At 37.4% G+C, this 22,587-nt stretch overlaps 1 protein-coding gene across 2 annotated transcripts; it reads left to right on the top strand.

Annotated features, from left to right (window-relative positions):
* Positions 1–1,132: 1,132 nt before the first annotated feature.
* Positions 1,133–9,420, top strand: vsx2 (visual system homeobox 2). Of its 2 annotated transcripts, none has more exons than XM_016670043.1 (5): positions 1,133–2,275; positions 2,529–2,613; positions 3,046–3,169; positions 8,096–8,276; positions 8,470–9,420. In XM_016670043.1, exons 1-5 carry the CDS (start codon positions 1,852–1,854, stop codon positions 8,847–8,849), a joined length of 1,194 nt encoding a protein of 397 aa, XP_016525529.1. In that variant the 5' UTR covers positions 1,133–1,851; the 3' UTR covers positions 8,850–9,420. The 2 variants fall into 2 exon arrangements, with proteins under 2 accessions (XP_016525529.1, XP_007549321.1); XM_007549259.2 differs by having other exon boundaries at positions 1,135–2,275; positions 8,533–9,420.
* The last annotated feature ends 13,167 nt before the right edge of the window (positions 9,421–22,587 follow it).

The raw sequence follows: 22,587 nt of genomic DNA, 5'->3' as shown, positions 1-22,587 counted from the left end.
ATCCATTTCACAGAAGACGGATTAATAGAGAAGAAAACGGAGGAGAAAGCGTTCCGCCATAAACAAACAAAACAAACAAACAAATAAGCTGTATAGATTGCAGGAAGAGTGATGATGGAGTGAGAGGCCTTCTATTGCACACCCTTCCGTGTTAATAAATGACTCCATCCCAACAGGCTGCTGTGTCATTAGCATATCCTAATAACATTGATTTCTTCATTAATAGAATTTCCACTAAATAGGCCCTAATTACTTTCAACTGGCCAAACACTAATTGCAGCAGCAATATTTTTTCTTCTTGTTAATCAGTTGCTTCTCTCTCACTGAAAATATCACTTTGCCAGGTGAATCAGGGTGCAGCTCTGCGCTTGGGCAAAAACACTTTTTTACTGGCCATTTTAGTGGATTAACTGAGCTCAAACTGTGTGTGGCGGGGTGAAAGGCTTACGCTAGAAATTGCATGATGCGCATGCGTTTGTTTATCTTTTGCCTTGTGGTATGATTTAACAGCACCACTGTTGTGAGACCTAAATTGTGAGCGTAAAAAAAAAAAAATCATGCTGTATGCGGAAATTTTTTGTTTCTAAAAAAAAAAAATAGAAACGTTTATGTTTTATGGTTATTCCATTTTTAAATCAATAAAAAAATACTAGCTTTACAGTAGGCCAACAATGACGAAAATTATATAATAATTAATTATTATAAGCTAATTAATTATTAGCTTATTATTTTCAGTAGACAATGAATGTTTTTGTTTTTATGTTTTTTATTGGTTTAGATTTAATTTCAGATTTATTTACCATTGTTGTTGAGTTGTTTCCAATTATTATTATTATTATTATTATTATTATTATTATTATTATTATTATTATGGTAGCAGAATACATTTATATTATTTAATATTTTATTGATATATTATATATGTTACTACTACTATGGTAGTAACATATAGTAATATATGTTACTACCATAACATATGTTATTAATTTGGCTTTAGAATTTTGTTTCATTATTGTATATTTAGTATCTGTTAGTTTTATTATTATTATTATTATTATTATTATTATTATTACTGCAGCTGCTGCTGTGGGATTAGCACCATGCAGGACTGCGTCCATCTCCACACCAGCTGTCGTTTTTTTTTCTTTTTCTTTTCTTTTTTTTTTTTTTTTTTTGGGGGGGGGTGGGCCTTTGATTCGCGTGTGATGAGTTTCCCGGAGCATCTGGAGATCAATTATCCATCCGTGTGAGCCGATGGTTGGGCACATAGATCATAGTAGGCTCTGTCTGTGTGTTTACATGTGTGCGTAATGCATTCCGCGAAAGGCAGATTTAGAGATTGAGGTAATTTTCTATAAACCTGCACCATTTCAAAGACACTGGGTATCGGGAGGAGGGGGGGAAATAGGTTTAATTTGCTCTCATTCACTCACAAGCTTTCAAAGAGAGGGTCCAATCTATTTAATCTGATGCTGTTTTTATTTTTTGTTTGTTTGTTTGTTTGTTTGACGTTGTGAGGGTTACTTCAATTTATTTTGCGTTATATATCTTTAATAAACCTTTTTTTTTAAAATTCATTTATCTAGATATTTTAACTGAAGCTGCTCCACGCAGTCCTCAGAAAAAGGCAGCGATGTGTTGGAGAGGGCGTAATACATCCATGATCCACTGGAATCCTGAATCCTGGCAGCTGATTGGCTGCAGGGTGCAGCCTCCAGTTGGGATGGACCTGTTGGATAAAAGGACCATTTTCTAAACGACGGTGTGGGACGCAGAGGATCATGTACGAGGAACCCTCCTGTGAGACGACATAATAAAGAAATATATTTTTCAAGGGCCATCCAAAGCACCATGACGGGGAAAGAGGGCGCAGTGCTGACGGAAAGTTTAAATCACTCAGAGAAAACCTCTCTGGGTGCAAATGGAGGGAGCAACAGCCACCAGCCGAAAAGCAGCGTCAACCACCCACCGACCAGGTGCACCGGCTTCGGCATCCAGGAGATCCTGGGGCTGAATAAAGAGCCGCCCTCGATTCCGAGGAGCCCGCTGAGCTCGCTGCCGGCCGGGGCGCACCTGATCGCCGCAAGGTCTGTGCTGGGCCCCGCAGCAGTCGGTGTGGGTGTCGGGATGGGATTAATTGGCCCCGGTGGAATTCCGTCGTTTTACAGCCAACCCGCTTTCCTGGAGACGGTGCTGTCAGACGGTCAGGACGTCCACCTGCAGCACCACAGCAGGAGCGTGAGGCCGCTGGACCCCAGCCAGTCTGCCAGCTCAGGTGATCCACGGACACTCATGATAAATCCTGCAATTATGCTGCGACACGGATGACAGCTGTATTAGTTATTAAAGGAAAATAGCTATTATTATTATTATTATTATTATTATTATTATTATTATTATTATTATTATTATTGTTGTTGTTGTTATAAATATTATTATTATTAATATTTTTTTGAAAGTGTGGTGCAACAATTGATCACAGTTCCCGAAACTATCCTTAAACACACCTCCCACTGTTTCTAATCCAGACTCCGAGGATTTATCTTCAAATGAACGAAGACACACGAAGTCATCTATAAGCCAGAACAAGAAACGCAAGAAAAGACGCCACCGGTTGGTGTTATTTTTTTTATTTTATTTTAAATTAATCTATTTATTTATGTTTTCAAATATATATTTTTAAGACAGTCAAGACTGATTTCTGGCTAATTATTCGATTAGGTCAGTTTTATTGTGAGTTTCCCAAACTAAAGAGAAATTGATTATAATTTTCTGTTAAGCATTATTATAGCTTATTTAGGCTATATTCCAAATAATCTACTTTTTAAAAAAAATAAAAAAAATTGGAAGTACCAAGATCTAAACTGCTCTTTTCATATCGAGTTTATCAAAGTGCCTTTTTTATTTTCTAACTGTAATTTCCAAAGCTTAAAATAATAATAAAGGACAACTACAATTTCAGGACGTAGACCAACGAAAGATTGGATTTTGCAGAACACAAATGCAATTGCAGCGTATACTCACAAGCATAACGCGTTTCCACAGAACCATATTCACTTCCTATCAGCTGGAGGAGCTGGAAAAGGCCTTTAACGAAGCGCACTACCCGGATGTTTATGCCCGAGAGATGCTGGCCATGAAAACAGAGCTGCCTGAAGACAGGATACAGGTAATAATGTCAGCTATTTCATGGCAGTGTTTATGAATGTCTTTAATCCAAAACCACCCTTTATGCATGCTATTTAAACTGTTTTTGTTTTGTTAATAATTAAAAAAAAAGACCTATTTTATTTCACTGGGGGAAAAAATGAACAAAAACACTATTAGAATTGATTGCAAATGTTATTAGATGTGTTAATTTATAACTGAGCTAATAAGTGACAAAAATACATGACCCTTATTACACTTACATGGTGATTTTGTAACTCAGACAATTTTGGCAGGTAAATTAGTATGTTAAAGAAGTAACAGGTAAGCACCTGGAAAATTAGGCTAATGTAGAATTTTTAAAAAATATTTAATATAAATATATCAGTAAAAAGTTTAACTAAATCCCAGTCAATAAAAATAAAATACAGGAGTGTCTGTTATATTACATACAGTACTGAGATGTTATCACTGTGAAAAATGAATTACAGTCATTTTTTTTCTGTGAGAAAAAAAAAATCCAAACCTTACTGTATTTTTTTAACATTAAATTGTAAATACCTGCTCTAATTTATAAACACATCCTTTTTAAATTCAGGAAAAAAAAATATTTATTTGAAACTGATATAGAAATGTGCTCATGTTAAGTCTATGAAAATAAAATTATTTTTGTATTTTGTAATTATATGCCATTAAAAGGTATCGAGTAATGTACAATGTAACTTTTTCTCTAGTGATAACACTCAATTTGCTATATTAGTTTGTTATAGTTACAAGCAAAGCATGTCCAGAACTTTGTTATCTATGAATAACATTTCATTCATAGTCCCAAACCCTATATTTTTTGATGTCTCCATTGATTCTGAGGAGTAGGGGGAGGACAAAGGGTTTGTAGCAATTAAAAAAAAAAAAATCCAAAGATTTTCATTGACACACTTTCAAATATGCTCAAAGTGTAAAAAATGTCCTTTGTTACACATTTATGTCACATTTGTTCCAGTATATTATTGTCACTGTTCTCGTTAATAAGCAAACACATCTAGAAACAATCACATTTTTCTTAATCAAGCTATTTCTCCAAGAGAACAAACTTTATTAAGTTTAGCTTAATGCACAATTGTCAGTTTTTCTCAAAAATTAAAAGCAAATAATGTAAAATTGTCTGTCCTTTTAGAATATTGTCACAAGAACTAAATTACTAAAATTGATGTATTTTCTAGTTTGATGTTTTGATACATAATCATAGAGAGAACAAAATGTAAGTTTATATAAAATGTGCACATACAATATTTCACTGTATTTAAAGTTTATTATTCTTAAAGTCAGCTGTGTTGAAGGGAACATTTACCATTTGGAACATATTTTTTTTACAAGAATCAGAATATAAGTTAAATACATTAAAGTAGATATATTTATTAACCAGAAAAAACTATAATCATGGTTAGACATCTGCTGTAGGGTCTTAACATGTTTACATGACACATACTGGGATTTTAATTTATTAATAAGAAACTTTTAATATAAAGTGGCATTGCTCTCCACCCAGGGCGTCACTACCATGTGGATGCCTTGAGCATATGGAAAGGCAGAAATCATGTACTTTGTTTCCCAAGTGACATTTCTATTGTTTTATCCAACAACTTAAGAAAGGGTTATTTATTTTTTTTCTATTTGTGAAAAGACCGAAAATGCATTTTAAGGCATTAAGAGCACCTCAGGATGACAAACAGAGAAGTTCTACTTTAATTGCAGATGCAAATCAGTTTTTGACATTTTCCTGAAACATGGAACTCTTTATCAAAATTACTGTTGAAATCTCTCCCTTTACCTTAATCTATACATCTCTCTATACATCCTTAAATAAATAGGACAATATCAGATCAATGCTTTTTAGTGGTTAATGTTTCTGATAAGTTACTCTATAACATGTTTGTCTTTCAAGACTGGGCTGCATCATGAGACTGGGTGGGTGTTTGGTTGTGAGTTGGATTGCAGGAGATGTTTTCCATTTCCACTATTCACATAGAAATGGCTACTGTATTTGTCTACCTGTAATCTGCAAGATCAGATAATGTATGAAGATGTAAAGAAAAGTCCCTTACACAGAGGACAAGTGGAGGGGCAGCATTGGCTCCTGTGTTAATGGCACCCTGGGTGAGAACCTCACCTCCTACCACCCCACGTACAGCCAGATACACCACCAACAACCCTGGCAAAGTCCTTTCTGCAAAAACAAATATATTTACAGAAATGTACAATGTATCAGAGACACCAAGAGAATAATTTCATCCAAATTTGGCCATTCTGCTTTATATATTTTTGCTTAACTGCTTTTCTAAATCTAAAGTGGTCACAGTTATTATAAAAAAGGCAAGAAAGGACTAAAATTAGGGTGCATACAACAATTAAAAGTTTTCAGATCTAAAAACACGTTTTTTTTTTCAGTGTATAAGCATCCAGGTCTGATTGGTCAACAGTCTAGGCAATAATGTTTCAAAAAAAGAGATCATTAGATATATTCAAAATTCCCTATAAAGACTAACATGACTCTTTATTCTAGTTTGTATTACAATTTTTGATCAGGCAACTTCAGGGTCATTTGCCATCTTTGCTGATGGGGCTATTTTTTAATAATGTGCTTGTACTGGACACAACACAATTTAGGCAAGTATTTCCCTCTGATTGGGTAGGAAACCGTTTAGCATGCAACTCACAAAGCTTTGTGTAAAAAGCGCCCCTTGGGCCTTTGCCTCCCTGAGTGGTGAGCCATACTGAGCAATATTAACAGAAAAATGGGATCCAGCCTGTAACATAACCATATTATCTGACATTATTATTCTTAATAATGACTGTGCATACACTGCATTAACATGAAAATGTAAATGCGGAGTTTATTTTTCCATCTTCCTCCTTTAAGTCAGTGTTTATGGCATGCTGTTACATTTGTGGAGGGGCACAGGTTCCCTCTCATGCTGCTCTGGTGTTTGAGGGAAAATGGTTCCCCACACAAATCGATCACTTTCGCCCCCTTCCTGCCTGAACAAAGGAGGCTCTCCTCCTCCTCCTCCTCCTCCCCCTGCAGCAGCAGCAGCAGCAGCAGCAGCATCTTCGCCAGGACAGATAATCTCTCATCAGGCGCAGTTGGATGTGAAACAATTTGTTCTCGGAGAAGGAGCCGCTAACGACCTAATCAAGCTATCAAGGCGGAAGAAGATTGCGGTGTGACCTGGACCCATCCATCTGCCGGGGCGCCTTTTTTAATCTCATTCTCATTAGGGGGCTGCAACAGTATGGCCGCCAATAAATAATAAAAAGGAAATAAATAAATAAGTCCGGGCCTGCTTCTCTCCTGGATAAAATTAACACCCAATTTTCCTCATTGAGTGTAATTAGTTAAATCAGACGAGCTCGGGAGGCTGGCTCTGCTTCTGCTGCTGTCGATGGAGAGGCGCAGGGAGTTCAAATGAAATAACTACATTGAATTTATTAGCGCGGGTCAATAGCGCTGCTCCCCGGAGTCCCGGTAGTTTAATTTCCCGTGATATTTGCCCGCCTGCCCGCCATCGATTGGGCCTGAAATTAACTTATTTTTCAATCAGCCTCGGCGCGCCCCTGGGTCGCTCCTCCTCGACGCTTTTACGCACAGGCTTCTTTTGAGGAGCAGAGAAGCAATTTCTCAGAGAGAGAGAGAGAGAGAGAAAATCTTGTATGAAATAAGAGTTATCATCAGAGGTGCTTGGGGAGAAAAAGCTTAGACACGGTTTGATCTTTTGGCAGTTTAATATTAAATACATGCCCTCTTCTCTGCTTCTTTTCCCGCCTCCTTCCTCTTTTCACAAGAACCATCAAACGTGTATATCAATGTTCAACACCTGTGTGTTGTGTCACAGTCCACTCAGGCTCTTTGTCAGCTGACACAGAGCCTGCAGAGCCTTCACCACATGTTGACTGGAGCTGCTAGTGAAGTGTCCAAAACAGGGGTGCCTCCAGAAAGTTTTCAAAGGGCAGCCGGATTGGGACTACTGATAATCTTCGGATGGCATGGATCACTTTTGTTGCTCCTCAGAGGCTCATCTTATTATAGACATAAAAGTCTTATGTCACCACTAGTGAGAATGACCTAACCCTTCATTTGTGTGGCATATGTGGTGTGCTTCAGGGGTCAATACCTGGATCTCTCCTGTTCAGGTATCCAGACGAGTTTTTAAGGGACGACCAGATATGGTCCATTTGAGATTGTGAAGTGACTCAGAACCAAACCAAATGTAATAACGGATGTTTACTTTATGGGAGAACTTTGAAATTTGTATTCAAGTTCGATCAAAAAATTTTGATCCACCTTGGATGTATCAAATGTAGATTATTTTAAAAATACTTATGAGTTTGGCCTAAATATGTGACCCTGGTGTCACCTGATAGCAGAACCAAATGACAATTTATTTCTTATTGCATTATTATATCATACTAAGAAATTTAGAAGATAATATTATTGACTTGAGTAATTCTTTTTCATGAGGGAAATAAAATCCCCTGTTTAGAAATTATTTTTAGTAATAACGCGGTAAACCGACTGTTAGTTTACACACCTTTCTGTCAGAAGAACAATCTTCTTCTGTGACGAATCGTAAGGATGGAAGACATTGTCCTGTTTTCAAAATCTCTCTAGATTGTACAAAATCCTGTGTCATCTTTTACGTTACCCTCTCTTCAGTTCAACCACACCAGCTTTCTTTAAGATTGAAGTTTGACTCGCGAATCATTTAGGTGTTGATATGACAATATGTCTTGGGTCACTGTTCCTATGAAAAATGAATTTTTTTTTGTTAGATTTAAAATCTTCTCGTCTACACACTCTAGAAAACCTTCCAGAGGCTTTGGAAGAGGAAAATAACCATCTGATGTACAAGGATGGTAAATGTTTATCCAGCTGCTACCTTTTCTCTTGTAGGTATGGTTTCAAAACCGTAGAGCTAAGTGGAGGAAGAGGGAGAAATGTTGGGGTCGCAGCACGGTGATGGCTGAGTATGGCCTGTATGGAGCCATGGTGAGGCATTCCATCCCTCTGCCAGAGTCCATCCTCAAGTCTGCTAAGGATGGCATCATGGAGTCCTGTGCTCCCTGGCTTCTGGGTAAAAATCTTCTCTCAAAGTTTCTGACACACCCTTCTCACTACCCTCATCCAGAACTGGAGGTTGTGCTAATTTGAGGCACCTCTTAGTTATTTCCACATTACACACAAGCATGACCCCAACTCCAACACCCCAGTAATTCATTGCTGTTATTATATTCTAAACCAGAACTATTTTTGTTTGCTGTTTTCAGTTCAAGATGGCTTACCAGTGAGCAGACGTTATTCTAAATCTGAATACCCGCAACTCTTTACAGGGATGCACAAAAAGTCCATAGAGGGCGCAACTCCCCCACCAACAGGAAAGTGCGATGCCCCGCAGCAGGCGAACGCTCAGATCCCTGAGGACGCTGAAGTGGAGGAGAAAAGGTCAGAGGGCAAGCCCGTCATTTCTAAAGAGGAACTGAGAGAGAACAGCATTGCTGCACTCAGGGCCAAGGCTCAGGAGCACAGTGCCAAAGTTCTGGGGAAAGTTTCTCATGACAGACTGCTGGAGGGCAAACAGGAGATCCAGGTGGCTGAAGAAAAGGCCAGTGATCTGACCAGTCCAGAAAAGGAGCAGAGAAGTCCCTAGAACCGATCCAGAACCTGGAGACTGTTGTGGTCAAAAGTGACTGCAGTGGATTAGCTGCGTTTAGTTTAAATCTGGATTAACGGACTTGGATTTCCGTCCTTCTCTGAATCCTCTAAACTGACCCTCATCTGGACTTGAGAAATGAACTTGTTGGTTGCTACCAAGAAGATTCAAATGCACTTTTTTAAAAATGTATTTTCAAACTTACTCCTCTTCCTTCAAGTACTAGAGCATTTGACAAAGTAGCAGCGATAGACAATAATGTAAATAGATGTCAAAGTTAGAAACAGCCAGACGAGCAAAGGCTTCTCAACATTAATTGCAACCAGTGACCTGTAATTTATTTCCTGTCTTTTATTCTGACTGTGCTTATACAATTATTAAATTGAAGCATTTTAGAGGAACCATCCCATTGGCAGTAAGAGAAAGTTGTTGTCCTATATCATAATGTATATAACTGATATATAAATCTTTAAAATATTGTTCATGTAGTCTTTAAATGTCAGTGTTTTTCCATTTCATTATGTATAAGTCAAAACTGAAGACATAAAATAGAAATTGCTTTATTAAATCTGTTTCTGATGTCTTGCTTTATTTCCATTTTGAAAAATTTTACCTTTCAGTATAAAACATATTTGCGTCTCTCTTCGTTGACGTGAAGTTATCACAAGTGTGGAGTAGCTATTTGTTGCCTGCTGCTCTGCTTGCTGTAGTCATTGGGAGACGGTCCACGGCTGCATGCATGGGTTAGCCCCCTATAATCTGTCGCAGTTGAAAGCCCTCGATTTCAGATTAAATGAGGGGAGCAGCGCTTTTGGGAGATGGGAAAGAGAATAAACGCCTCAAAGCAGGGTCAACATCTGCTTAAATTCAAATGACTTTTTTTTTTAGATACTGAAGCACAAGCTGTTCATCCTCTTATCATAATACTTAACCCAAACAGCTTTATTTGTTGGCAGTCTTTACTGTCTTCTGGGTGTTGATAACATTTTGAAGAGGGACTTCTAGGACATGTTTAATTCACAATTGTAGCTAATAGGGCTTCTTAATAGCTCAAAACTGATTTTCTTTTCAATTAAGCAACTGGAAAGGGCAAGGGAGAGATGCTATTAGAGTGTTCCTTCATGTCTGAGGAATTAATCGTGCTTAAAGAAAAGAAACATGAAGTTAGCAAATAAGTAACATTTTGGTTTACAATTAATGTTATGAGGGTGCACGGCGCCTGTCTACTCCTGGACAGGTTATCTTATAGATCTCATAAGATCTCAGGCAGTCTTATCTCTCCTCCTCTATCAGCTCGCATAATCTGTCATCAGTTATTCTCATCTGATTAAATGTAATCTTGCCTCATTTTATCATGCCATCTCATTTATTATTGTCTCATGCCACCTTACTTCAACTCATCTAGACTTATCTCGATCTCATCTTAATCCACTCAGCTCCGCTCTTCATTGCATCTAGTCTCTTCTCATTTCATCGCGCCTCATCGCCTCATTGCATCTAATGTAATATGATTTTACCTCAGCTCACCTCAAGTTGTTCAATTGTATCTCATTTCATTAAATCTTTTCTCATCTCCTCTAAATTCAATTAATTTTTATCAAGTCTCGTCTAATTTCATCTAAGTTGCATCTGATATTATTTAATTTCACTTCAGCTCACCTTAAGTTGTTAAATTGCATTTCATTTCATTCACTCAACTCATTACAGCTAGTCTCAGCTAGCTTTGTCTAATTTTTATCTCACCTCACCCCATTGCATTTAATATAATCTAATTGCACCTTATTTTACTTGTTAAATTTGATTTCATTTAATCTCATCTCAATTCAGAGCACTGAGTTTTACTATGTTGTGTAATTTATTCTCGTCTTGTCTCATCTCGTTACATCTGTTCACTTCTCATTCGAGCCTCATTTTTTCTCACCACACCTATTCTTCGCTGATCTCACCTCATCCCATCTCATTACATCTAGTTTCATTTTGTCGTATCTCGTCTCCGCTGATCTCACTGCACCCCATCTCATCTTGTCTCATTGTTTGTATATTATAAGCATGATAGTTGTCAGCAGAGCTCTGCTTGTAGATGATGGTTACGTCAGTGTGGTTGGATATATGTGTACCAGAGAAATGCACTGGGAACAGACATGACACACATAGAGCCAAGACAATTGACTCTATGTAAGAAAAACTAATGCATCCTTTCAGAAAAAAGAATATTGTATGATGGTCTAGGGGAGCTTTGTTGCTAGGGAACCTGGATGAATTGCCGTAATTGATGGATTGATGGAATTAGGAGTTCTGTTCCGAACCAGAAAATCCTGAACTTGAATGTTCATCTGTTCCTGACCTCTAGAGCAAACACATTTGGGTTGTGCAATGGGATGATGGTCAAAAGCAGGTCCATCTCTGAGAGTCTAAAAAAAAAAAAAAAAAAAAAAAAAAAACACACAAGGTTTTGAAGTATTGTAGTCCGAGGCTGGACTTACTAAAATCCAGTTGAGTTCCCATGCATGGTTTGACCTTAAACAGGACTTCCATGCTTAAAAATCCTTCAGTGTGATTGAATTAAACAATTTTGAAAAGAAGATTTTTTTTTCTCCCACTGTGATGTTTGGAAAGTATTACAAATTTCAAATTTCAATTGGTAGCAGTTATTGCCTCCAAAGGTGGCACAACTAGTTATAAGGCTTAATTAAGGGGCAATTATTTTTAACAAAAGGAATGGTTAAAATAATAAATAATTGCAGTGAATATTTAAAATCCACTGCCAGTTGTCTCCTGGTTAGCAATAGAGTGCATCTTTCAGATTATCATGAGCTCAAGGACTTTGTTCATATTCTGTCTTCTGTCCTCCCTTAAGAAATGAAGTTATCATTTAAACTTAAGTTTACATTGATATCGATATTTATTTGATGGTCCTGAACATGCAAGTACGATGAAAAACTATGAAAAGCTTTATTTGAGCACTTAAGCTTTAGCTTTCACAAGAATTACAAGGAAATAATCTGAAGGTGGAAACAAACAGCACACAGAGGGCAGAAATCAAGTATTCCCTCACTAGGACCAAGACACATGCAGAACGAGGATTAAACTCCTAAAAGTGCAAAAGAGCTATTTAATCCTGTGAAAGTGGAATTGAATGCTACGACAGATCAGATTTGCAGAAGATCAAGCTGTTTATACTGAATATGATGAGAAGGTAATTCACAATATCCCTCATGATGGGCAGTCTGCAGCTTCAAGACCACCATAAGATTATCTCAATCTGTGCAAAGTGACTGAGGAGCTTTAGGGAAGGATTTCATCTAATGCATTATTAATATTTAGTTTATTTTGAGAAATATGGGTGCATTGATAGCCGTATTCAGATAATAATTGGAAATCGTTTTGAAATCAGCTAGAAGCCCCTGATGTGTAAAATGGTTTTGTTCTGCCCCCTGCTGCACAAATTTATTATTACAACTGAATAAATTTTTCTGCCCCTATTTCCACTGATAACCCCATTAATTTAAGACAAAGACTTTGAGAAAAAACAAAAATCAGGAGCCATCTGGGTTTCAGATAATTTGAATATTTGTGAGTAATTTGCAATTTTTACTTTCAATGGACTTTGTGTGTTGTTTTTATACCTTTTATATACGATGTGTGTTTTGCAGACACAAAACACATGCTCTGTGAATAGACGACAACATCACCCCTTTTAAATTGCATAGAGGTTTAGAGAAAGTCTTTAAATGACTATAAGTGATGCTGGTAATATCTACAATATTTGACCACGTAAAAGTGATCATCTTCTAAAACTGAACATTTTTCAAAACAGATTATAAAGATGTAAACATATGTTCTTCCCCATCAAGTCGTGCATATGCAGATTAAGTCTTTCCCCCCCTAAAAGAACGTAGAAACACCAGAGGATCTTCAAAAGCGTCCAAACACTTTTGGAGCAATTCCAGTTGCAGTCTATTCCAGAATTTGATGACGAATCTGAGGAACAGAACAATTGGAAGGATATTTCTCAACCTTAAATGTCTGAAATTTGAAGAAGACAAGAAAAGAGATAGGGTGTGGTGATACATTTGTCTCTGGAAGTGAAAAATTTTATGAAACTTCAAAAGAGGAAAAATGGCAAGCTATTAAAAGCACAAATTTTAACTCTTTTACAATACCTGGCAGATGAAGTCTTTGTGCAGCTGTTTTTTTTTTAAATATTTTGTCTGTTGTGTTTGCTTTTTTTATTTTGCTTCAGTCACTGTTAGTGTTACATGACAGTTAATATCTTTTCATAATCAAGTGCTATCCCTATATTTTGTATGGATTTGCTTTCCTTTTCTATCTTTCCAAAGTTTAATTCATTTATTTAATTTTTATTAGTCCAACTTTACACCAGTGCTCCTAAATAAAATCCCCTGTAACCAGTTGTCTCGTGGTTAGAGTCCATCATTCAGAGATTTGTTTGAGAACGTTATCTGTGTTCTGCCTTTCTGTCTGTTTTGGTTTCTGTTATTTATTTTGATCTCCAGCTGTTCCCTCTCTGTTGATTAGTCTCCCACCTGTATCTGGTTCCAGCAATTGCCTCTGTATTCACACCCCTCTGGTTCAGGCTGTCCTCACCGGTTCCCATTTGTTTTTACTTGTCTGTCTCTGAACTCAGTTTTCTCAAGTTTGTTTCATTGGACTTCAGAGATTTTTTTAGTTTTACTTTCATTATTTTTTTTTTTTAAATTTTACTCTACCTGTATTTTGTTTGCATTTGGCTCCTCAAACAAAAACAGCAACACAGACTGACATCCTTGCAGATGCAGCATCATGGAAACCAAGGAACACACCAGACTGGTCACATTTAAAGAGGTGGAGAGGTTTAAAGCAGAATTAGGTAGAAAATCCATTCGGTCAGTGACTGAACGACTTTAGGCTTTGTCTTCTTAGTGTCATACACATTGTTTCAATGTGTATGACACAACTGTAAACCTAACAAGACATTGGGTATCCACCAAAACTAACATGCAGAGAAAGGAGAAGAATGTGGCAGAAAATGCTTTAAAATGTTTCTGCCTTACATGGGAAACGCTACTGTAGCAAAAAGTAACTCATCACATCACCTTGACTACAGCCGGACAACAGGCTGCAGAGATATTCTTCACAAACTACAGGTTAATCTGTTAAGTCCCCTTTTCTGTATCAAGCAAAAAGTTTTCACCCGTTTGCATTCATCAGCTTTGAATTCTGCCAGAGAACAGCATACTGATCATCCCATTCCTATCAGAATAACCTCATGTTGTTTTATTAATTATCGTAGCTGCCAGGTTTATATTTATAAAACAAATATATTGCTGATTAACAATTTGAGGATTATTTTCTAGCACAAGTTTAGTGTATCACCTTCTCATTGTGCATTGGTAAGGATTTTTACTTGAAACCATCAGAACATCGACAATTAGATCATAACCACTAGAATGCCAATTACACTTGTGTGTTTATCTGTCAGTTTAAATTAATTTTATTTGCACAACGCTAAATTACATTAGTGAGAAAGGAAGTCAAGTAAAACTTAATTTTAAAAGTATTCTTTTAATGGAGAGAAGCTATATTATTTCATCATTTTGTTAGTTTGATGGGTTTATCAATATCTTCTGCTACAACTGGCCCTTTGAGGACATTCATGATCTTAATGTGGCCCAAAATGCAAATTAATTTGACACCTCTGATGATGCATCATTATGCATAAAAGGGATGGCAGCTTTGTTATTAACTGTTATTGATGAAATATTGATGAATATTCCTCCCTCACATTTCTAAAGGTGAAACGGAGACTGACTTTGATTTCCTACTGTCAACCCACACTTCACGACTGCAGCCACATGGTGGCAGTATTGTTGTTGTTTTTGTTTGTAATCCTCTGAAAACAAAAGCCTTGTGAATGTTGGTTAGATGTGAAATGAAAACTGTTCCTTAATTCCACATGTGGCATAAATCAGGTTAACTATGACAAAAAAAATGCATCTGCAACGAGATTTTGCAGCTGGACACTGATCACATCATGTTTGAAAATTGGGCTTCCTCCCAAGTTGGAGAGCAGACATGATCTGCTGATCAATACTCAATAATTCCTTCTCACTCAACTACTGCTCTTGATGAGGATCACTGTTTAACGAGGCTGTGTGTAAACCTAAATGATCAGACTTTAACTCTACATCGTCCTTTTTCTAAAATCCAAAAATGTCAACACGTTTCTTAAAATCTATAATTCTGGACTTATTTGCTGACCTGTTTGCATTTGCAAAGTTTTTTTAGTTGATCAGTCCTAATATTAAATATCTGAAAATGTTAGTGGTTTATTGAAAACCTGCAACTACTAAGCAGATCTGTGGGCTTTTCATACACAGAGCTGTGTGAAAGTATCCTGCCTCTTCACAGGTTTCTTCTGTTTTTTGTCCCTGTGAAAATGAGTTATGAGGATTTATTATTTTTAAAGAAAAAGAAAATTCAAAGCAGCCTGACTCTGTGTAGAAATGGAATTACCCCTTCTTAAATCATGAAATGGTGTCATTAACCACTTTTTTTTCTATTTCACCTGACCTGTAAAATAATGAGAAACCTGTCTGGCAATATGAATTAGGGTAAAATATTTCAGTAAAGCAACACATCATGTCCTGATCTAAAGGAATTCAAGGACAGATAAGAAGCAAAGTCACTTGCATCTATCAGTCTGGAAAGAGTGGAAAAAAACATTTGTACAGCTTTAGGACTCACTGTGAGAGCCATTATCCCCAAATGGAGAAAACATGGAACAGTAGTGAACCTCCCCAGGAGTGGCCAGCCGACCAAATTACTCCAAGAACTCATCAGTGACTCATTTCAGAGGTCACAGAAGAGCCAGGAGCTTCAGCTACAGCACTGCAGGTCTCGCTCACCTCAGTTAAATTTCATGATCCAACAATAGGAAAGAGACTGAGCAAAGTGGCAGCACTGAGAAAGTTGCAAAGTGAAAAACCTGGTTCAACCAAAAAGAAGACACGGGTTTGTCTCACATTTAACAAAAACAACAATTACGACAACAACAACAACAACAACAAAAACAGTTATACAAGCAAGACAAAGATGACAGATTTGTTGTAAAATTTTATTCATCATTTTATCAACAGTAACCATAGCGACACTTTGCATCAGGACCTGAAAGACTTGCTGTAATTGACGGATTGTTTGTTGATTAATCATGACGCTCTGTAACAAATGACCCTGAAGGAAAATGTCTTGAGACAAAAGATGTGTGTTGATTTACTTGGGCAAGGACTTGATGACAAGTTTAATCATTTAAATTTTTGATGTTTCCTCTCCCCTTGCTCCTTCTCCTTGAGATAATGTGGCATGACCTCAAATATGCTTGAAAAACTGAATTAAAAATAAATCTGCAAAGAGAGGATCAGCTCTCCAGAGTGACGTAAAAACACTTGTTGCCAGCTAACACCAGTGCTTGATTGCAGTCATTTCCAGCAAATATGTTTATGGAACAATTATGTTTTCATATAGGCCCATTTGATTTGAATAGCTTTTCCCCTATGAAATAAAACCAGTTACTGAAAACTGGTTTTTGTATTTTCTCGGGTTATCTTTTTCTGATAACCGAAAGTTGTTGAAGTCAAAACAATGATGTGTGGGGAAAAAACAAAGAACAAAAACAAATGAAATAGGGGAAAGTTTTTTTTTTTTTTATCAACACTGAAGGCATTTGGTTGATTAAAATCACATGATGATGGTGGGAGCTAATCTCTTACAGCCTCCAGTTATCTCTTAAAGTTGTACCTGACAACATGTCCTGGAGAGATTTATGATGTGTGGCGTGGCCCCAGCAGCTGTCCACTCAGCAGGCCATCTGCAGGCATGCATGCCTGCTCCACCAATATGTGTCAGAGTGTTTACATTAACCCTATAATACCAACTTTAATTGCTTCCTGTTTCATATTTCTTCAGAAATTGCGTCACTCGTCTCCGGGAAGTGTCAGGTACCGCAATTAAAAACCATCACATCTCTCTGGGTCTTATCTTTCTGCTGCGTTAAAGGCGTCTGCTGTTGGCATATGACTAGATTTGAAACAGCGCTGGGAGTCCAGGAGTAATAAAAAAAAAAAAGACCAGTTTGTTATCAAGAGAAGTGAAACATGAACAGAGAGACAGTGCTCCCTTGTTGCTAAAGAATGATAAGTGAAGCCACAGGCCAGAAGATGAGGCTGGGAGGACCTTATCAGTACAGAGTGCTTCCTAGCACAAACCTGGCGCCACAGAAGAGTGAGTCTTGTTGATGCAACAAAGGTGTGGGGCAGATAAGGATGTATGTGTGAAATGCTTCGAAGATGAGCTTTACTGTGATGTGAATGACGGGGAGAATAAAATGGAGAGGGAGGGATAAAGAGAGATATGTTGCCGTAAAGGGATGCAGGTATTTGTTGTGGTGAGAATGGCTGTGGGAATGTCTTCATTTCTGGAAAGTGCCGCAGGAATCCAGGTGGGAATCCGACTTTAACCCACTGAACGTAAGCAGTGATGGACGAGGCTTTCAGATCATTTCCCACAACCCAGGGCTGAGGAGCAGCGACAAAACACTCGATATCAAAAAGCGCTTCATGTTCAGGAACACAGCGTCTAGCGGAAGCAGTCATACCTGTTTATCTTTAACGTTTTGTCTTGATACAGCCACAACTATTTAATTGCCATTGGAAAAAAATAACATAATGTAGTGCCAAATTTTGGATATGAAAGAAAAAAGATAGTTTTAACAAAGATCTTGCAAGGAAAACAGCTGCAATAAAATAACAAACTTTATTTTAGACATGAATTTACTGTGTTGATTTGACGTCCTGGCCATTGCTTTGGTAATAGTGGCATCAGACCTTCCTCTTATGTTAGCACTGTGTGCTAACCCTTAGCTCTTCGAGGACATAGCAGTACTGTATTTATTGAACAGTGTTAGTACACCAAAACTTCAGCATTGTTTTTGCTGTCTTTGTCCTGAGGATCCAAATCCATTCAGTGCGCTAGCAATTATAAATATGATCTATCATTTATATTTTTAAAAGGCCTTTTAAAATGTTGTCATCTTTTAATGAATTTGGTAATTAAAGGATAATTATATCTGTGCTTGCTCTCAAACTACCAAAATGTCTGAGTTGGTTGGAGTTGAATGCTCAGTGACCTGAAGGAGGGCGGGTTTTAAGTGCCTGAACTGAATTTAAAGAGACGGCACCAAAACAAGTTGCTCTCAGAAACACCTGAGAACAGTGGTAAAACACAGGCCTATGGAGCTACAATAACAATGAATTTAGACCAAAATAAAGCAGTTCCACTTCATAGAGACTAAAACTGAATGATTTAAATGTGGAAAAAGAAAGATCTGAAAGCACATTATGTCCACTTTAAGGGTTTAGTTTTGGAATGCTCCAGTCTTCCATTAAGCTCTGACCAGCTTCCTTGTTCCTGACCCAGCATGACGCCGTCAGCCTCCCTCTCTCTCACTTCACCATGTTAGTTTTCCTCCCCTCAGTATTTCAGACTCTTCCACCTGAGTTAGGGAACATACCAACTTCTCCAGAGTTACCATGGACTTATTGGCTGCTTGGAATATTGTTTAATAATCAAACACTGCTTTAAGCGTCTTCAGAACTTGATTTCTGTTTCTTGGTTGTGATGATGCTGATCCAGAACAGCTGAAATTCAACTACGAACTTTTTTTGATTCTACTTTTTTACTAAATTGAAAACGTCTGGAGACATTTTAACCTTCTGCTAATGGCATCATATTTACCTACTGTATATCAGGATTTCCTATATGCAATTCTGTTTTTGTCATAGTTTACTAAGGACACGTTTCAGGTGCATTTTAAGCTTTCATCAGCACCAAGACTTTCGTTATGGCGCTGGGCCGTATGCATAAAGTTGCAGACTCCATTAAAACTTCTTCAGGAATTTTTCTAGTTTCATTTTTAGTGTCTGTTTAACAAGCTGCTGAAATCTCAAAGGACAGCAGTCACGAGCTTTGTTCCATCTATTGCCAGAGAGACATCACTCATGCTGCTGATGACCTAGAAAGTGTCCCTGGGATAATCAAATATACATAAAATTTATCATCTTGCTTCAAAAAAAATATATCTCTGCATAAATTTCAAACAGCATGCAAGAGTCTTTAATCTGCCAAATAAATTATAAGGTTTTGATCTGGCGCACAACGAGAGGTTTATCTACTTCTACAAGATAAACATTCGCAATCCAATTTATGTAAATTACCCTCCCCCCCTTTTTTTTAAATATCTCACTAAAAGTCTGATTTAAAAGGGAAGCTTTAAATATTTTTAGAAAATGTAAATATTGCAGCCACTTCTAAAACAGAAAGCCACAGCACAGATATTGTTCACGTGTCAGTTGTCCTTGAGCAGAGTGACAAGTATGTTATTGCGGTGGCGATAAAAATCTAAACGAGCCCTTCAGTTCTATGAAAAGCATCAAGCTCTTTATTAATGCAGCTCTCAGCTTTTATGCGTTTCCATCTTTCTGTTCTATTCCTGACTCTTGTCGGTGTCGTTTCAAGGTGTTCATCATTATAAAATGTCTTTCATACTTTTATTTAGTTTGCGAGATTTCTTTTTTTATTTACTAAGTGGGTTGAGAAGATTAATGACCTTCTCCAGCTGGACAAAGAGATTTTTCAGTAATTCTTTTCTCTAATGACATGGAATAAACATTTCTCTGTTTGCTCTTGGTTTATTATCTTATCTCTCTTGGCCAAGCTGCTCGTCAAATTAAGAGTCTGAGAAATTGTGTTCAATCTTTTGTCCATGCTTACCATTCTGGCTACTCGGCTTATAGTTCTGACTTCAGCCACCCCCCCAACTGTATGAACCCGACATCATTCCGCTTTAGACATGTTTCCTTCACTTTTCTATAAAGCAGTATTTTATCTTTTGACAATCTGCCATGTTGTAGGTGATCTTTAAGTTCCTCCTTCCACCCTAATGCTGGAAGGAGAGAGGTCATCTCATGGTGTTGGAGTAATTTAGTAAAAAAAACAAAAAAACTTAAGTTTAGAACTCAGAAAAAACAAGTGTCCAACCTGAAATTGAGTCAATAAGTCTAGTTAAGTCAAAGCTGACTGACGTAGCACATTTAATGAACAGAACAACACTATGTCTTATTTTTTTTTAATATATATCAAATTTACAAACAAGATACACAAAACACCTGCAGCAGATACAGTAAGATGCTTATCAAATACAAATATTTCCTGTAGAAGTCTAATTTTAAAAGCTTATCTATAGAATTGAGAGAAAAGTTGAGTTTTAAATCGAATCAATTTTTTGCCAACAAGAACATCAATGTTGTTTGGTCAGACAACTTTGATGTTTTTGGTATTAGGATGCCAACCCTAATTTAAGTTTAAAACTAAAGATGACAAAGGCTTTTTGCAGATGTGGCCATCATACAATCTGGAAATCCTTTGTTTTTTTATGCTATTTTGAAGTGAAACACCTTTTGATTTTCCAGTTGAAAGCTATATTTACTGTATTACTCATTCCATATTAATGTGATACATTTAGAAACTTGGTGTAATGCTGATTTCAAGACAATACCCCAGCTACTTGCACTGAAACTGCACTGGCACACACATTTATAATATATATGTTTTACATTCAACCTGCCGCTGCCTCTTGGAAGGTTTTAGTTCACATGGGGGCGGATGACTAATAAAATCGGTTTGCTTCTGGTGGTCTGAGCCAGCAATGGATGCTGTGAGTGCTAGCAAGCGTGGGAGATGCTTCCTATCTACCGAGGGAGAGAAAACACATGCGGGGCACTGCACTTTCTTGCAGAGCGAGCCCACTCCAGCACCCCATACAGCTCCCATTGATGAGAGTGGCACTTTCGCCCCCGTCTCCCCCCTTATCGACCCACATTTGGTGCATTAGAGCTTTGCTTGGAGGAACACTACGAAAGAGAAAACGTACAAATTTAGGAGACCATCTTCTTTCCCACCTCTCCATCTCCATCATAGTTTTTATTTTTATGTTTTGATATCAAATGAAGTTCAATGTATCTTTATAATTTATTTTTTTTTAATCGCATAGGAGTCATTGTTTTTCACACTGAGGTTTTCTCTCAATTACCTAGGAACTGTTTCCTAGGTAATACTGAGTGGACACTGAAGGCTCACTGAGTTGTTTAGGAAATTCTAGCGTCGGAGGTGAATGCTTTGATTGGATAGCAGGTGGAACAAGAGAACTGGAAATGCATGACAGCTTTCCCCCTGTTGCTGGAGTCCTAAAGTGCTGCTTTCATTTTGTTCTGACATCCTGACTTCTGAGAGCTTGCTTTGTTTCCGCTGCTGGCAGCAAAAGTCACCTCGAGGCTCAGCAATGAGTGATGCCAAAAGACAATAAAGAGGCATGCCAGTTACAAGCTTGTAGATGCAACAGCAAATACCCAATATATTGGTCTGTGGCTGTTCCAACACTAATATTAAACCACATGATTTGTGTCTTTTAGTGGTTTTCAGCATCTGCTGCCTAATACAATTAGAAATGTATTTTAAATGAGTTCTTGCATACTTTTGTCAGCCGTGGGTTGCAGTATAACAACTCATTTTATAAATAATTTCTGACTTTTGCTCAGCTTGAAAAACTTCTAGTTGATTAAAAGCTTGAAGCTCAGGCCATCAGTCTGTGGTTTCTTCCAGTGAAAATCATAGAATAGGTTTTATTTAAACATTCTGGATGCGGTTATTATAGTTCCCATGCTGAAGTATGCCTTAAAAATTTTATAAACTGTTAAAGATGTGATGGATGGTTTTTGAAATTTTATGAAAATTTGTAATCGGTTCCCTTGAGTGCGATACCCCCAAATAAAATCCAGTGCAAAGCAACTACCTTAAGAAACATGAGATCAAAACCGAACTTTAGGCCAACATGGAAATCTCTACATGTGAACAGACAATCTGCACTCTTGAAACATGGTGCTGGCAGCATCATGCATGGATAGGGAAACTGACTGAAGCTTGAAAGGAAGCTAAATGCAGGGCAATCCTATTCAAATACATCGGAAAATGTAAAAAGTATTTATGGCGTAGCTGCAAGCCTGCCAAGACATGACTGTTCAGGCCAGGCTGGGACCAAAACATTGCAATGATTATTTACACCATATGTGAAGGTACACCAGCTTACTGGAGTTTACTTTTCTCCGGGGTGAACAGGGAAACTGGTCAGGATTAATACGGAGATTGAAGGAGAAAAGCACAGTGCATTTTGGGAAGAAAAAACTGGTAGTGGTTGCAAAACACTTGATACTGAGATGGGAGTATTTGGGGTTGTTTTCACCTTCAAGCATGAAAACAACCCTAAACATACAGCCTGGGCTACAATGGAATGACTTAGAACGAAGTCTGTTAATAATGTGCCAGAAATGTCCTGATCTAAATTCAACCAACAATCTGGGTTGAAACTTGATAGTTTTTTCAAAGAAAACCCAAAACACCTGCAGCTACCCTGCAATTAAAGTTAATAATAGAAAGTACTGACTCACAAATGTGAAAAGTGAGAATGAGTACACTGCATTTGAAGACTTTTGAAAGGAAGAATAAGCTCAAGACCTTTATTCAATATGTGTTTTTGACCACCAACGTTTCGCTGCTCTTTTATATTTAATGTACAATTTGCCTGGAGCTGAACTATATAAATGAAAACGAGTTCGTTCAGATTTCC

This window comes from Poecilia formosa, unplaced genomic scaffold (genome assembly GCF_000485575.1).
Source record: "Poecilia formosa unplaced genomic scaffold, Poecilia_formosa-5.1.2 Scaffold30, whole genome shotgun sequence".
In the NCBI taxonomy this organism is placed as follows: domain Eukaryota; kingdom Metazoa; phylum Chordata; class Actinopteri; order Cyprinodontiformes; family Poeciliidae; genus Poecilia; species Poecilia formosa.
This window is presented reverse-complemented; position numbering and strand designations above follow the sequence as displayed.